The 18,363-nt window shown below is 42.8% G+C and overlaps 1 protein-coding gene across 1 annotated transcript in view; it reads right to left on the bottom strand.

Moving 5' to 3' along the window:
- Positions 1 to 2,141: 2,141 nt before the first annotated feature.
- Positions 2,142 to 18,363, bottom strand: part of LOC306915446 (uncharacterized protein) — a 43,821-nt gene continuing 27,599 nt past the window's right edge. The window contains exons 2-5 of the mRNA XM_079492770.1: positions 16,275 to 16,349; positions 16,034 to 16,145; positions 3,490 to 3,577; positions 2,142 to 2,729 (exon numbers count right to left, since the gene is read on the bottom strand). Of these exons, the coding sequence (XP_079348896.1) occupies positions 2,214 to 2,729; positions 3,490 to 3,577; positions 16,034 to 16,145; positions 16,275 to 16,349 (791 nt within the window). The 3' untranslated portion in view covers positions 2,142 to 2,213. The remainder of the gene's footprint in view (positions 2,730 to 3,489; positions 3,578 to 16,033; positions 16,146 to 16,274; positions 16,350 to 18,363) is intronic.

Raw genomic sequence — 18,363 nt, 5'->3', positions numbered from 1 at the left:
ACGCAGGCATATGCACGCACGCACATACACACAGACATAGGCATATTCACGCTCGCGCCACTCACACACATACCTGTACATAGGCCTACGCATATGCATGTACATATGCACACACACACACACACACACACACACACACACACACACACACACACACACACGCTGAAGTGGGCCTTATTGTGACAATTTAATCAATTTCCTTCTTCATTTTTAATTGGACACGTTTCGTGGTTGTGGAGAGGAGAGTCTCACTCCAAAATATTGCGTGTGAAGCATCAAAATTAGCCCGGGTTTTTTACCGGCGCTCAATATTTAGTGACAAAATATCAAGCTGTTATGTGGTCGCACCACTCGCTGACTGGATGGATGCTGCGTGTCACACACGTAATTGCAACATCCCTCGGTTCAACTCCCGGCGGAGGAGCATAACGATGTACATTTTACCGGAGGTCTGTACACACATTAAGCCATTCTGGACGGGAAACCCCTTTTTGGTGCAGTTTTAAGCAATATGTTATACTTTATAGCTATTGAAAAATCGCAGATCTACAAGCTCATAGCGCGGCATGAGCTTGTAGATCTGCTATTTTTTTGAAAAATCGTGAAAATGTGACGCGGATCTTTGAATATGTATTCTTGCGGAGCGAACGATTTTTTAACTCAAATCTTTTCTTCTGGGGGGCTGGCACAACATATTTTCAGGTGGGGGTCCGCGGCCAATTATTACAGATATTTCTGGGGGTCCTTGACATGAAATATTGAGCACCACTGATATAGGAATTTCAGAAAACTGTCATGATTTAGGAGACATTTTGTAGAATGGAGCTCGGGGTCTAAATGGGTTAAGTCGATTGTAAGTGAGTCAACCAGATGGAGATCATCTGACCTCCTTCCCCAAAAACCTTTCTGCTCAAACATTGGTAATAATGCAGGTCAAAACATTTGATGACCCCTTCCACGATGCTTGGTGGTCGCGCGCGTGTGCGTGTGCGTGCGTGTGTGTGTGTGTGTGTGTGTGTGTGTGTGTGTGTTTTTGGATGTTCTGTCTTTGGATTGTATTTGGTCTTAAAGGGCCACTTCATCCCTTTTGCAACCAGATCTTATTTCAATGATGTTTGGGAGACAAGAAACACTTTCCTGGGGGTTTTTATGTGTTTTTAGATATTTTAGTATTTCAAAGTGCCAGTGATGCTTTGGACACTGGGCTCACTTCCTTCCTGGACTACATGTTGTCTCAGTAAGACCAAGGGGCCAGTGAGGCCCTAGTGGTAAGAGGAGGGACTACAGGCGGACCCGTGGATTCATGACCGGGGAAACCCCGTGCAGCTGGGCTTTAACATTGAGCGCTCGGTTGCACTTCCGCATTGGACCACCTCTCCCTCCCTCCCCACAGGGTGGAGTGAGTGCAGCAAAGCATTATGGTCATTGTAGTAATCCAGCACAGTGAGACCAATGTCCATGACATCGCAGACACTTTGAAATACTAAAATATCTGAAAACACAAATGTCCCACATAAAAAAAACCCAGGAAAGTGTCTCTCGTCTCCCAAACATCATTAAAATAATATCTGGTTGCAAAAAGGGTGAAGTGGCCCCTTAATTCTTTGTTGTTTTCTGTCCTGTGTAGGAGAGTTGTTCAGTTGAGTTATAAAAAGCATTTATTTTGTCATGGCTTGTCAAATTTAAAATTGCAAGCGACCAACGTGTTTTGGCTCAGGGGCCTTCATTAGGGTCCAATGGACCATAATGGGTCCAATGCATTTTGGGGTAAAAATGCATTCTATGCTGCCATCAAAATGTGGAATGACCTACCAAAAGACACTAAAGTTATCCCCTACACAAATTCAAAACGAACCTAAAATAATTTCTGTTCCACAAAATACAACATAGTTTAACTCCTTGAACATTATCGAACTTTATAGTAATAACTAGAGAACTTAAGAGCCATATCTTGACACGACCAGCCAAATACTTTTTATAATTATGTGTAGGGTAACAAAGAGTCTTTTTTAAGTCGTCTACAAGACTATTACTTTTTTACAGATATCAGGTGATGTCAATTGTATTATGTTTGGCTACAATGACAGAAATATCATCATGGAACTGAGAGACAGACAGACAGACAGATTATATTGAATGTACCTTTATTATGGAGACACAGTACAAGTCAACGGGTTGGATTAGACAATCCACTCGTTTAGTACCGTACAGTATTAATGTGCGTATTGGACTGTACGAGATTTACAAACAGAAGGCAGAGTCGTAGCACATGGCACATCGTTCCACTTAGTAGACCAATTTGTATGCACACAGTCTTCGTTTCCACCATAGTTGTCTGGATTCCCGTCACTCCACAGGGGGAAGCTCACTTTGGACCCGTCAGACCACATCCATCCACCCTCCATCTGGGTGTCACTCAGGCCAATCCAGGTCCATGGCTCCCTTGGGTCATGGTTCTTGATCAGGGTTCGGACAAAGCTGTGCTCGGCATCTCTGTGGATGGACACCAGGTTGGCGTCTTGAGACACGCAGTTCAGCTCTGCAGCAGCCCAGGTCATACCGTCAGGCACATACTTGTAGCAACTGCCGTAGAAGCTGGACCAGGACGCCGGACAGGCTCCATCGGCCGCGGCAGCGGCGTGCGCGGTGCCTAGCGACAGGCCCAGCAAGCACAGGATAGGAGGGATCAGCAGCATGTCGACTGTGGTCAGTATAGCACGCAGGGAACGCTTTAAGAGACGAGATATGGATTCATATTTATAGGCAGAAAAACATACAAATATTATGATCAATAAATAGCCATAAACATAAAAAAAATATGTCACTTAATATATCGCAAGTTCTTTATACATAAGCAAGGTAAATACCCCATATGATTTACCATTAAAAAGAGAGGAGGCAAACAAGTAGTAATAATAGAAGTTTATTTAACCCATTTTGGGCGGGAACCCCTTTTGGTGTTTTAAACATTATGTTATAATTTAGCTATTGAAAAATAGCAGATCTACAAGCTCATAGCGTGCCACCGAGCTTGTAGGTCTGCTATTTTTGAAAAATCGTGAAAATATTTATTTCAGAAAACTGGAGGATTTAGAAGAATTTAGAAGAGGTAACTAAATGGGTTAAGGCATATATTAGGCACTGGGTTGCAACTGATAAAAAAAAGGCAGTTAAACTCCAACCATCTGAGTCTCTACCTGAATAAACTACAAAAATAACCAAGCAAAGTAATGTTATAAAAGTAATAAAACATACAGATCATATGGAAACAAAACCCTGGATGACTGAGGAAGGCCCTCAGGAAAACAAAGAGGCGAAGAGAGAGAGAGAGAGAGAGAGAGAGAGAGAGAGAGAGAGAGAGAGAGAGAGAGAGAGAGAGAGAAATCGAGAGGGAAAACAGTGTGACCGCCAGGGTCACAACATAAAGTAAGACTATTATAGGCTACGTTGCCACAGAAATAGTGCAGTAGTAGTTGGATGAGGCCGAACCTGGTGTATTGTAGATGTTGTCTCGTCGCCTGGGAGCGTAGGTTTCCTCCTCAGGCCTCTGGGCGGCTGAAAACAGGTCTTTGGAAGTCTGAGCCAAGAGAAGTGAAGGCAGGACATTTTATAGCAATTTTCACTTCCTCTGTTCCTGGGCAGTGTTGGGTAACTAACACTACGTAACTTAATATATTACGTAATATATTACCGGAATACGGTAACTGGTAATATAATACATTACTTAACAAAAAAATTACTTTCTGTATTACTTTCTGTCTGTCTGTCTGTCTCGTTGCCCGTGGCTCTGTCTTGTGACATTATGTGACAACTGCTTAACAAGTTAAAGAATTACGTATTTCCGCTCCCCACTAATAGTTCTCAGGTCTGGTGTTTGTCCTCTTTTTTTCTCAGTCGTGTTTTCAAATGGATTTGGCTAGGCGGCCGTTTGGCCTCGCCTTATTGTAGATACGCCACTGGTTTACGTAATGTATAATTTATAATTATACTAAATATTTAATTGTTCAATTTGAGCATTTAAAAAAAGTAATATGTAATAGTAATATTAATATATTACTCTTGCTCAGACAGTAATATGTAATACAATATATTACTTGCCACCGAGTGGCGCGCTATGAGCTTGTAGATCTGCTATTTTTTTTAAATCGTAAAAATGTGGCACAAATCTTTGAATATATATTCTTTCAAAGTGAATGTTTTGAGCAGGTCTAAATGGGTTAAGCTACTGTACTGTAAGATGATTAGGCTGAGAGACAGACAGTTACTGTACAGTAACTGGGGGACTTGTGTCTCTCATGCGACCACCAAATGGATAGCGACTTCCTGATTACCGCCCCCAGGTGTGAAAGATGGCAGCTGGAAATCCTGGGAGTTGAGAGACCAATCACCAACAGATGGGAACACTGGGCGCTGTGTAGAGTTCATAAGCAGAAGTGCTGGATTTTGTCTCGTGCAGTCTTGTCTTGCGTTATCCTTTTAGCATAACCTTTGACTGTACTTTCTGTACTCTTAATAATCAGCAGTTTTTTGATAATCTGTAATTTTGCTCATGGGCGTAGCTTGAACTTGACCCCAGGGGGTGCGAAACATTGGGAAGGAATCCCAATCCATAAAGGATTATTTTTGCGTTTTTTACAATGCCCTATATAACCCCTACAAATGAGTTATTTAGGTAGTACAGCAGCACACACACACACACACACACACACACACACGCACTACAGCCGTACAGCGAGTCATCATTTCATGATAAGAGAGATGATTACAAACTACAGTCAGAAGCCAGAAGTTACAACAACAACCGGCATTGACAAGACACTGCAATCCTGCAAGTTTGTTTATTTACCTGATTGCTGTCAGTGTTTCCTTATAGTGCACTTTAGAAAACTGCGGAAATAAGTAGGCTAGTTCATTGCAGAGGCTGGCGGGGGCATCTTTGTAATATGTCTCGAATGTCCACACAATGATTATAATCAAAATAGTAATAGTATAGTAATAGTATCCTGCCGAAAAGCTTCGGCGGGATAACAACACAGCAGCATGTACATAAGAGTCACAACAACTCACGTTAGTCACCCAGAGACGACCTGCTTTACAGCAGATTTGTAACCATAGTGATGCCGGTCTCTTAAAGCAGGGGTTCTCAACCCGTGGGTCGCGACCCCCCGGGGGGGTAAAAACAAACGGAGAGAGATGGGGGGAAGACACAGTAAAGTTTGCATGCACCATAATGGCGGTGCATGCGTCGGAATGCAACTCTGTCCCCACCAGAGAGATGTCCTTGTATTATGCATAACCCTGGATTTATTTAAGAAGTGCTACGTTGTCTCAGGTGGTGATATTTTTAGAATCTTTTTTTTGGTGGGGGGGACATTTCTTTCTGCACGCCATCATTCCGTTTTCTGTCTCTCTCTCTCTGCACCGTCCTGTGTGTATATATACAAACAATAAAAACGTCCGGCACAATACAAACTGCAGTATATTACCAAGGCATTTTGAACAGTTTTGTGAAGGATAAACTGATGGGCTCTATATGGTCGTGACGGTGGGGTAACATCGAGGGTCATTCTGTGAGGGTGCATGGCCGAACGGTGGCCGAACGGTTTGCGGAGCGGTCATGATACCGGAAGGTCGCCAGTTCGTATCCCCGGACCGGCACGTTAAAATTACCACCGCTGAGCAAGGCATTGAACCACTACCATGAAATGTTCTATGAGCAGGGCCTGGCTGTAAACAAGTATCTGATGCTTAGTCCAGTTACCCTGGGTAAATATAGTAACTTTGCTTTGCTTTGCTTTGCTTTGCTTTGCTCACCTTTTTTTTACTGCAACATCACAGCAACAGCACGCCTTCTGACAGGCACAAGAAGGCGTGACCACATTTCCCCCATTTTAGCTTCACTGCACTGGCTCCCTGTATGTTTTAGGATCAAGTTTATGATTTTATTGTTTGTTTTTAAATCCCTTAATGGGCTAGCACCTCCTTATATTTCAGATCTTTTAAAATTGTATGTCCCAGAAAGATCATTGAGATCAGCAAACAAGCTTCTGCTGGAGGTCCCAAAGTCCAAACTGAGACTTAGGGGAGATCGTGCCTTTTCTGCTCTGCCCCTAAACTTTGGAATGAACTCCCCCCCTTTGTAAAACTGTCCCCCTTTATCCCTATTTTTAAATCCCGTCTTAAAACACTTTTTTTTAATGGCCTGGGCCATGGCTCAGTGGTCCAGGCACCTTGGCTGGTAATCCAGTCTGGCAGTGTGCCGCGGGTTCGACTCCCGATCCCGATTACTGCATGTCTTCCCCCCATCTCTCTCCCCATTTCCTGTCAGCCTACTGTCTGTCCCTCCATAAAAAATATTAAAAAAATAAAGGCGAAAGCCACAAAAAAACCCATTTAAAACACTTTTTTATTCCCAAGCTTTTTTTCTTTTTTTTTACCGTTTGTTTTATTTTTCGCCACCCTGAGATATTTGTATCTCTATAATATGTTTTTGACGATTTTGTGCACTTTTATTTGTGTTTTTTGTTATGTTATGTAAAGCACTTTGGTCAACTCTGTTAAATGTGCTCTATAAATAAAGTTGGATTGGATCACTTCCAGCTTGGGACATGATGTGCTTAAAGGGGCATTCCACTCATTTTCAACATTTTACTATGTCATTAATATACCTTAGAGCTGTTGTGTGGAAATAATAAAAAAGCCCCCCCCCCCATTCTGTGTTTCCTAGAAATGTAATTATGGTGAAACACATCTTGATGACATCATCAAGATGTGTTTCACCATGATTTTTTTCAGACCTCTAGTTCTAGGAAACACAGAATGGGGGAAGTGATCTACTAACAGGGAACATCGCGTTATGAGCTTGTAGATAAGTGTGAAGAAGGGCATTCATTTCACAGAAAAACGATAGATGTTGAGTAGATTCATCTCCTTGATTAGTAGGCTTTTGGCCAGTGTTGTTTTTTGGGCAGCAAATTCTGATTTTAGTTTAAGTCATAGTCGCTTGAATAGTTTTCCTTTTAGTTTTAGTCACGTTTTAGACACCTGGAATGTCTTAGTGTTAGTCTAGTTTTAGTCGACTAAATATCATAGGATTTTAGCCGACTAAATCCATAGTTGATAAGGGGTTATGTGCTTAAGGAGTGTAGGGAGCAGCTCAGCCCTGTACTGAGACACATGTTCCAGGTATCGCTATAGATACACACTATATTCCAAAAGCGTGGAAGACCTCACTTATAGTTCCAGTGCCGAAAATGTCTAATCCCAAAGTCCTTAACGACTATCGGCCAGTTGCCTTGACAACATTATTAAGAAAAAGCTTGGAGCGCATTATCTTAAATAACCTCCTTAATAACGTGCAACATGAAATGGACCCCTTGCTATTTGCATATAGAAAGGGGAGGGGCACTGATGATGCTCTTCTTCTTATGCTTAATAAGATCTACTACCATCTAGATAAACCTCAAAAGAAACGATATGCTCGGGTACTCTTTGTAGACTTCTCCTCTGCATTTAACACAATGAGACCTCATATTCTGATGAGGAAACTTTTTGACATGGGTGTTAACACCAATATCATCAGGTGGGTGGAGTCATTCCTGACTGAGCGGGTACAATATGTCAAGGTGAATAAAGCAATATCTCTCCCCATTACGACCAACACGGGGGCTCCGCAAGGGAGCGTGATTTCACCGGTATTGTTCACGCTGTACACAAGCGACTGTAGGAGTGAGTCAGACAACACCTGTATTGTTAAATTCGCAGACGACACAGCTATTGTTGGTCTGATTGAGGATGATGAGATAAGCTATCGAAGAACAGTGGACGAGTTTGCCGGTTGGTGCAGGAGTAACTTCCTCCAGCTGAATATCAAAAAAACTAAGGAGGTCATATTTGACCTTAGGACTGGTGCTCATGCACACCAGGAAATAGTCATTGGTGGGGATGGGGTAGTGATTGTGGAGGAATACAAGTACTTGGGTACAACGATTGATTCCAAGCTGACATGGAATTCCAACACTCATTCCATCTATAAGAAAGGTCAGCAGAGACTGCATTTTATGCGCAGATTGAGACAGTATAATGTGGAAAAGAATGTTATGGCACTTTTTCATCGATCCTTTGTGGAGAGTGCATTGACATTTTGTTTTGTTTCCTGGTATGGCTCATTATCATTGGTTAATAAGAACAAACTCCATAAAATCATCAACGTGTCCAGCAAAATAGCTGGGGTACGATTTGAGAGTATGACCTCAATGTATGAGACCCGGGTACTCAGGAAGGGGAAAGCTATTACTAGGGACAATACACACCCGTTACACAGCCAATACCATGTTTTACCATCAGGGCGACGGTACATGGTACCTTCCCTGCAGGCTAGGGCCTCAAGATCGTTTGTTCCCATAAGTATAGGACTTATGAACAAGCAGGCCCCATCTCAGTTCCGTGCATAAAGTGTGATGTGATGCCTCTTGGAACTATGACTGGTGGCCTTCTGTTGGCATTGTTTCTTTATTGTCTATGTACTGTTTGTTTGCATATGTTTTATGTATATCCTGATGACTGCTGTGCACAAAACAAATTTCCGAAAGGACGAATAAAGTATCTATCTATCTAGTCGGCTAAAATGTGTTTTGGCGGGTCTTGATGCCGTCGTAATGACTGTTTTTTCACTTGCTGAAAATAGCCGATCTACAAGCTCACAACGCGCCGCGCTGCGACGCGTTGTGGGCTTGTAGATCGGCTATTCTCGCCATGCAACCAATTGTGAAATGACTTATAGGATCTCTTGTCCACTAGTCCCTTCCTAACATTTTAGTTTAGTTTTTATCTGTTGACGAAATTGTCCATATATTTAGTCTTAGTTTTAGTCATCATAGCTTAGTTTCCATTTAGTAAAAAGGTAGTCGACGAACACCTTTCGTCTTAGTTTTAGTCGACGGAATCAACACTGCTTTTGGCCTGAAACATGTTCTGCGTGGTATGTGTCTATTATAGAGTGCAGACGTTCTGACGTCACTGGCTCATCCCCTGGGTTTGCGGAAGAAATTTCATCTTAAAATGGTCTTATATACAGAGAGACAGCATTGTGGTCCAAAAATAAACAAACTGTCTCTGCAATATTGCCGGGGAGGTGGCTCTGTATTGTTTACGATTAGTCACTCACATTTGATACAGTCCGTTTCTGGCGAAAATGTAACTAATTCAGAGACAGTATAACATTAGCAATTTCTTGTCGTCAGTTGATCTTCCCATTACGAGTGAAACCGCCTGGATCATTTGTTTATTTTGGGAACACGGTTCTATGTTGACGCAAAATGATGTCGGACTTCGGTGCTCTAGTCAATTTGACACCATTTTCCACATCTTTTCGGCTAATAATATTAACTCATCCCGACATTTTATGATGTTGATAATTTCAGTAAATGGCTTTAATCTACTCCCCACTTGTTGTGGCACCTCTTAAATCCAGGGTTATGCATAATTAACAAGGACGTCCCTGATGCTCTGAGAATATCCTCCGTTTGAAAAGAGAAACCGTACCGTAGAAGGCTGGATGAAAACAGGACTGAAGGTCTTAATGGGACTCGTACAATAAATAAATTAAGGACGGGAGAGAGCTACGCATCTCCTTCCATTGTTATGCAGATGATGTGCAATTACAGTTGGGTGCCACCAATATTGTCCCTTATCATTTGACCCATTTAGGCCTGACCTCAAAATTTTAAAAAATCCTTCTAAATCCTCCAGTTTTCTGAAATAAATATTTTCACGATTTTTCAAAAATAGCAGACCTACAAGCTCGTAGCGCGCCACTCGGTGGCGCGCTATGAGCTTGTAGATCTGCTATTTTTCAATAGCTAAATTATAACATGTTTAAAACACCAAAAGGGGTTCCCGCCCAAAATGGGTTAACTGTCCTTTTGCGCAGATCACGCAAACCTCACTCAACAAAAAGAAAAGGACAATATCGATGGCCTCCAACTGTACGCATCTCCTTCCATTGTTATGCAGACGACGTGCAATTATATCTTCTGGCGAAGCGCAACAATGCTAGAAAATTGTTCCGTGTAGTTAGACATGTCTAGCAGCACTGTCTAGCAGACATGGATGTCGAATAATTTCCTTCCACTGAACTCTTGACAAATTGTCATTGTTGGTTCAAATCACTTACATTCTCAAATTCACTTCAGTCATCCTTGGTTTATCCAATTCCAGGTTACAAGTCTGATGACAAAACATTGTCTTGAAAATGTTCAGATTCTATCATCTATACAGCATATAGAACATATCCAAGATCAGATACATATGGAATTTTAACCACTGAAAACATATAGTTGACCAGGTCACCCCAGTCGTCTGTACTTGGTCGCCTGCTTTTTCCCATTTGGTGAAGACACCAAATGTCTTCACCAAAAATAGTTTATCTACAAGCTCACGGCGCGACGCATAGATCGTCCCCAGAACAAGGGACACAGTTGAGTTCATGATTTTAAAGACATGTTAAAATGATCATTCCTGCTTTCATTTCCTTGCACCTTGACTACTGCAATTGTGTTAAAAGAAATTGTAGTTACAGAAAAAAAGTATATATTGTTATTATTATATATATATATATATTATATTGTTATACTCATTGCTATAGAGTGTTTGTGTCTCCCCAGTTTTTTATTAAACAGAAAATACATACAATGTCAGGTCGGGATACCAATTTGATCGAATCAGAACTCAGGCCAGGATACAGATTAAACAAGCTGGAATTGTAAGTGATGACATAAAGAAATGAGCAGACAAAATTGGAACTGGAACACTATATAGTAATATAGCAAGCAATAATTACTATCAGAATATGGTGAACAAACTTTTTGTTTTAACCAAAACCAAAACATATCACTTGCCAAGTTGCCCTACATTTAAAGGACGACTTCACCCATTTTCTACCTATCTTCATATAATTGATCCTCACTAATGCTCATTATGATATTGGTACCATTATTGTCTACTCGGTCTGTGTCTCAGAGGAGGGCTGTGGACACTTCAGAAACCTGCCTACCAGTGACATCATCGATGGGGAATCCAAGCTAATAGAAACGGCACGTTTTCTATTCCTGGAAAGTTTGCATGCTACTGTATAATGGGAGCCATTGTTAACGCGTTAATACAAAAATAAAAAACGTGACATCTTGTTTAACCCATTTAGGCCTGACGTCGAAATTTAAAAAATGTCTTTTTAAAAAAGAAATCTGAAAAAGTTCAAACCTCGTTTCTATATCAGTGGTTCTCAATATTTCATGTCAAGGACCCCAGAAATTATATGTAATTGGCCGCCGACCCCCATCTGAAAATATGTTGTTCCAGGGAACCCCCAGAAGCAAAGTTTTAGTTAAAAACTGAAACTCTGAAAGAATATATATTCAAAGATTTGAGGCATATTTTCACGATTTTTCAAAAATAGCAGACCTGAGCTTGTAGATCTGCTATTTTTAAATAGCTAAAGCATAACATAATGCTTGAAACACCAAAAAGGGTTCCCACCCAAAATGGGTTAAAAAAAATAATCCGCCTAATGATGTCATTGATAGGCAGGTTAGCGTCCACACTCCACAGCACAAGTAGGAACAATGGTACAGTACCATATTATCATGAGCATTACTGAGGAAGAATTTTATGAAGATGGGTTAACCAACACCGGAAGAGGAGAACCTATTACTCCTAATTTAACTTCCCTACACTCGGTACCTGTCTACTCTACTGCTCCGTTTTAGGATTGATTTCAAGATGTTAATGATTACTCTTTAAGCGCACTTCATGGCCCCGGTCCCCCTAATTACATTTTAGACTCGTTAACCCTTTAGGACGGTCCTCCGGCAGGACGCTGCTGCCTGGTATAGTTTCCTGAGTGGTTTCTGATTGATCGATTGATTGATTGATTTATTAACAAGATTAATTAACAGTAGTATACAGTCAAAGGTTATGCTAAAATGATACGACTGAAAAGCCCCAGGGTCTTGTTTTTTATTGTTGCTCCATTGTGCTCAATTCATCAGCAAGACATGCAATGCAATACAATACGTATCATTAAAGGCTCATTCGGAAGCAAAAGGTGTATTTAGAGAGAAAAAGGAGGGTTGGGGGCGGGGCAGAGGGAAGAGGATGTTACGACCAAGTGGAGGCTGAAGTAGTCTCGCCAGTGTTAATTTTGTCGACTAAAACTAAGACGAAAAATGTTGGTCGACTACCTTTTTTCACTAAAAACTAAGCTATGATGACTAAAACTAAGACTTAAATATATTGACAATTTCGTCAACAAATAAAAAAACAGACTAAAATGTTAGGAAGGGACTAGTGGACAAGAGATCCAGTACAAGTCATTTTACACTTGGTTGCATGCTGAAAATAGCAGATCTAGCTTGCTGCTTAGCAGAAATGGAAATAACATAATAAATTGTAAAGATATTTAAAAACATATTATTATTTTTGTTGTGAACGGAAATGGCATCTTCCTAACGGCCGGGCTCTACCGGGCGCGTCAGCGTCGCGTCAGCGTCTCCGTCACCGTCAGGGAATGTTCCCTTTTTAATCAATGAAGGGTGGCTCCACTGCCCGCGTTGCGTTGACGGAGACGCGACGCGTGCATTAAAATTGAACCGGTGTGTTTTTTGACGCACGCGACGGAGACGCAACGCGTCCGGTGGAGCCCTGGCGTAACGGCCGGGCTCCACCGGGCGCGTCAGCGTCGCGTCAGCGTCGCGTCTCCGTCACCGTCAGGGAATGTTCCCTTTTTAATCAATGAAGGGTGGCTCCACTGCCCGCGTTGCGTTGCGTTGCGTTGACGGAGACACGACGCGTGCATTAAAATTGAACCGGTGCGTTTTTTGACGCACGCGACGGAGACGCAACGCGTCCGGTGGAGCCCTGGCGTTACTCTGATTTCGGGAGGAGTGGAATAGTTGTCTGGCTACGCGAGACTAACGCCGGGGCTCCACCGGACGTGTTGCGTCTCCGTGGCGTGCGTCAAAAAACTAACCGGGGCAATTTTAATGCAGTCACGCAACGCAACGCAACGCAACGCAACGCAACGCGGGCAGTGGAGCCACCCTTCATTGATTAAAAAGGGAACATTCCCTGACGGTGACGGTGACGGAGACGTGACGCTGACGCGCCCGGTGGAGCCCCGGTGTTAGGCTGAAGGCAAAGGGTGAGCGTGACTTTGCTGCCAGCCAGGGCTCCTTCATGGTGGACAATACATTTCATTGCTGTCGGGCGGAAACATGTTATCTCCACATTTTAAACTTTTTGTGTGTCTTCGTAAATCGCATGCCCTACTTGATTAAACTACAGCGTCGCACAAAAGTAGTAGATCTGAAAGTTTGCGCTTGCGTGTTTAAAAAAAAAATATTATTCTTTATAAATGTTTTTTTTGTGGCTTTCGCCTGTATTTTATATTTTTTATGGAGGGACAGACAGTAGGCTGACAGGAAATGGGGAGAGAGATGGGGGGGAAGACATGCAGTGAGGGCCGTCGGGATCGGGAGTCGAACCCGCAGCACACTACCAGACTGGATTGCCAGCCAATGTGCCTGGACCACAGAGCCATGGCCCAGGCCAATATTATTCTTTTTAGCTTGTAGATCTGCTGCTTTTGATGTTTTTGAATTTGAATCCTGCAAAAGTAACAGTGTTGGACATATGAGGTTTCCATCCGACAGAGATGATTTATTTGAGTTCTGTACTTTTTGCGTTTGTTTGGTTTCTTGGCTGATGACTTTCACTCCGCTATGTTTTAACCCATTTGACCTGAGATCAGATTCTAAAAATGTCTTCTACATCCTGACAGTTTTCAAATTGACCTGAGATCAGATTCTATAAATGTCTTCTACATCCTGACAGTTTTCTGAAAAAGCTATGTTTCTATGTCAGTCGTTCTTCGATTTTTCAAAAATAGCAGACCTACAAGCTCGTAGCGCGCCACTCGGTGCCGCGCTATGAGCTTGTAGATCTGCTATTTTTCAATAGCTAAAGCATAACATAATGCTAACACCAAAAGGGGTTTCCGCCCAAAATGGGTTAAATAGAAATGTTGTACTTTTGACTCCACTGCATTTCTTGGAAGGGACTCCTGGGACTGAAACGTACACAAATATATGATGAATTAACCATGCAATTAAGCCCTATTGTAAATATAGTGAAAATAGCAAATCTACAAGATTAGACCTGCAGGAGCCCGGGTGAAAGTAATTAGGTTTAAGTGGTGAATGTTTGATTTCTCACTGCATGCACTTTTAATTTGATCTATTTTATTAATTGTTTATGTTATTCTGTCGCAGGGCTTTATTTCATTTCTTCAGCTTTTATGTGAAGCACTTTGTATCCTTATTTATCCCATTTTGGGCGGGAATCCCTTTTGGTGTTAGCATTATGTTGTGCTTTAGCTATTGAAAAATAGCAGATTTACAAGCTCATAGCGCGCCACCGAGTGGCGCGCTATGGGCTTGTAGGTCTGCTATTTTTGAAAAATCGAAGAACCACTGACATAGAAACATAGCTTTTTCAGAAAACTGTCAGGATGTAGAAGACATTTTTAGAATCTGATCTCAGGTCAAAATGGGTTATTTGAGTACTCTATAAAGAGGTATTATAATATCCATATATGGTATTCTTCTACAGGAGTCAGAACATTGATTAAGATGCGAGTATTCTTTCACTATTAAGCCAAGAACAACAATGGTGAGAATGTGGGTCAGACAGACACTCCTGTGATACTGAGGCTCTGTGGAGATGTGTGTGTGTGTGTGTGTGTGTGTGTGTGTGTGTGTGTGTGTGTGTGTGTGTGTGTGTGTGTGTGTGTGTGTGTGTGTGTGTGTGTGTGTGTGTGTGTGTGTGTGTGTGTGTGTGCGTGCGTGCGTGCCTCTGTGCGGGTGTGTGTGTGTGTGTGTGTGTGTGGGTGCGTGCGTGCGTGCGTGCGTGCGTGCGTGTGTGCGTGCGTGTCTCTGTGCGGGTGTGTGTGTGTGTGCGTGTGTATAAGTGAGTTAGTGTGTGTGTGCGTGAGCGTGCTTGACAAGCAACCACCCCTTCCTAAATGAGATTAAATGGGAGGTTTGCCTCTAATCGCGTTGTAATGAGTTTCTGTGTAGCTCATACATTCACTAATTCCACTTGCCAATAGCGCAAACAGTAAACGTGCGCACACGTGTGTGTGTTTGTGCGCGCGCGTGCGCCTTGTCTGTGTGTGTCTTTTTTGTGTGCATAAGAGACCGTGAGTATGTGTGTTTCTGTTTGTGTATCTGAGAACGAGTGTGTGATTGTGTGTGTGCGTTTGTTTATGTTGTGCGTGCGTTTGTGTGTGTGCGTGTGTGTCTGTGTGTGTGGCAGGAGGTCACCTCCCTGCAATCTTCCTCTCATTTATAACAATAGCACTGCCCTGTCCTCATCAAAAGGATTGCAATTTCTACACAGAAATAGCATTAACTCGTGCACGCGTACACACACACACACACACACACACACACACACACACACACACACACACACACACACACACAGTGTGTGTGTGTGTGTGTGTGTGTGTGTATTGGCGTATAGATCTGTACGTCATTAGAACTCTCTACAGGCATTAGCATTGATCACCTGACCAGCAGATGAGACTGACCGACAAGGACCAAACAAAGCCTGATCTACGCTCGCGCGCGCACGTGTGTGTGTGTGTGTGTGTGTGTGTGTGTGTGTGTGTGTGTGTGTGTGTGTGTGTGTGTGTGTGTGTGTGTGTGTGTGTGTGTGTGTGTGCTTGCGTGTGAGCACACATCCTCCAGTCACGTGCACGTCCTAATGGAACACACTGAGATCCATAGTTTATTACATGCCTCCACAGACCACTGAGTAACGTGTGTGTATGTGTATGTGTATGTGTATGTGTATGTGTATGTGTATGTGTATGTGTATGTGTATGTGTATGTGTATGTGTATGTGTATGTGTATGTGTATGTGTGTGTGCGCGCATGCGTGCGTGCGTGCGTGCGTGCGTGTGTGAGCTCACGTGCGCACACGCGTGCCCGCGTCCGCCATGAACAAGTAGCAATTTTGATGAGTTGCCACTGGTTGCCACGGCAATAGGGGTCCACTGGGAGCCCCCCAGGCTTTCAGGGCTCCTGTACAGCGAGAGAAGGGGTCAGAGGAGAGGTCGCGGTGGCTATGTGCCATGAAATAGACCTCCGAGTTGACGATCAACGCGGACAGCCGGTAACAAGGGACACACCGCCGCCCTTTTGACTTCTCACCTGATTTCTTCTCGACCTTCTGAAATGTCAGCGCTCGCAGCATCGGCGGCGACCCGTGACCCCCACGGCCCGAAGCTGAACGACAGAGAAAAGACAGAATGCAGGGGGGTTGACGCGGGATTTACAATTTAGACATTTAGCAGACGCGCATGTCCAGAGCGACGTACAACAACGTAGAATGCAAAGAGACTATAGTGTGTAGTGCCTAAAGTAAACTATATGGGATCGCCACCTAGCATGCAGTCTAATCCATTTTGACCTGAGATCAGATTCTAAAAATGTCTTCTACATCCTGACAGTTTTCTGAAAAAGCTATGTTTCTATGTCAGTGGTTCTTCGATTTAAAAAAAATAGCAGACCTACAAGCTCGTAGCGCGCCACTCGGTGGCGCGCTATGAGCTTGTAGATCTGCTATTTTTCAATAGCTAAAGCATAACATAATGCTAACACCAAAATGGGGGTCCCGCCCAAAATGGGCTAATACAGTGGTTTTCAACCAGTGGTCCGTGGACCACCAGTCGTCCTTTGAGGCGGTTCCAGGTGGTCCCGAGCTAAATGATGGAGAGTTAGAGTTGGTAACCAAATGGACCCTCATTAGATATTTAACCCTTATTCACTGTATCTTTAACCCTTGAGAGTGTAAAATGAAACCAAAAAGGACCCTTATGGGTCCATTTTTGTGTGTTTTTTTTTGTATTTTAGTCATGACGTGATGATGACGTGATGATGCCTAAATCACTAGTTCTCACACTTTCAAGCTTTTGTCCAAAATGTAATAGCAGATGCACAAGCTTCGTGCCGCGCTCCGAGCTTGTACATCTGCTTTTTTTCGAATAGCCAATGCAACAAAACAAATCTATTTTAACGGGTTAAGTGCTGGCTCGGACTGCTGGCCTATATACCGGTCCGGGCACCTAGGCTCAATGTAGCCTAACAGCAGCCTTTGCTGCGTGTCATTACTCACTACCTAGTCTCTCTCTCTCCCCATGTCCTGTCAACCTACTGTAGCCTACTATCAAAAGCCCAAAAATAAATCTTCAAAATAAAATTGGGTCAAGTGCCGAGGGCTTAGGTGGAGCCTGAAGAAGAGGTGAGTCTACAGATTACACGTGTGTGTGTGCGTGTGTGTGTGCGTGTGTGTGTGTGCGCGCGTGCGTGCGTCGTTTATGAATACAAAGACACAATGAAATCCTCAGTGTTTAACCGCGTTGTCTTGGATGATGACTCACTAAATGATGTAAACATTATGTAAGACCCAGGCAGCAGGCGTACAGTGTACTACGTGCGTCTTTTTCAGACCGTTTTGCTCTCTGTTCGTCTGTCAATATTCTTGACGTTATGTAATGTATTATACAGACTATTTACAGTCCACAGCCTGACTCACACTGTGACTCAATGAGGCACCGCAGTGGACTAAGTTGCTGATTCATCCATTCAGATTCTACAAAATGTCTCCTACATCCTGACAGTTTTCTGAAAAAGCTATGTTTCTATGTCGTTCTTCGATTTTTCAAAAATAGCAGACCTACAAGCTCGTAGCGCGCCACTCGGTGGCACGCTATGAGCTTGTAGATCTGCTATTTTTCAATAGCTAAAGCATAATATAATGCTAACACCAAAAGGGGTTCCCGCCCAAAATGGGTTAAGACCTCAGACCAGATTCTACAAAATGTCGTCGAAATCATGACAGTTTTCTGAAAAACATATTTCTACATCAGTGGTGCTCAAACGTCTTCACGTGAAGGACTCCGAATATTATTTGTATTTTGGCCGCCGGACCCCCAACAGAAAATATGTTGCTGTTGCTGTGCTATGAACTTGTAGATCTGCTATTTTTCAACAGCTAAAGTAATACAATAATGGTTAAAGTGGTTAAACGCTACAGCGACACTGTGTTAAATGGGTTAATCTAATCTTTTTGCCATCGTAGCCATCTTGACCTGTGCCCTTCTATTAACCTACGGCAAACTTCATGTATGGTCCCTCATACAGTATAAAATGGTAAATAAAATGGTAAATGGTGCATTTATATAGCGCCTTTATCCAAGGCGCTTTACATAGATTGTGCATTACATTCACCCATTCATTC

Source organism: Electrona antarctica (assembly GCF_951216825.1).
Source record: "Electrona antarctica genome assembly, chromosome: 22".
Lineage (NCBI taxonomy): Eukaryota > Metazoa > Chordata > Actinopteri > Myctophiformes > Myctophidae > Electrona > Electrona antarctica.
Note: the sequence above shows the minus strand (reverse complement) of the source record. Positions and strands in the feature narration are given on the sequence as shown.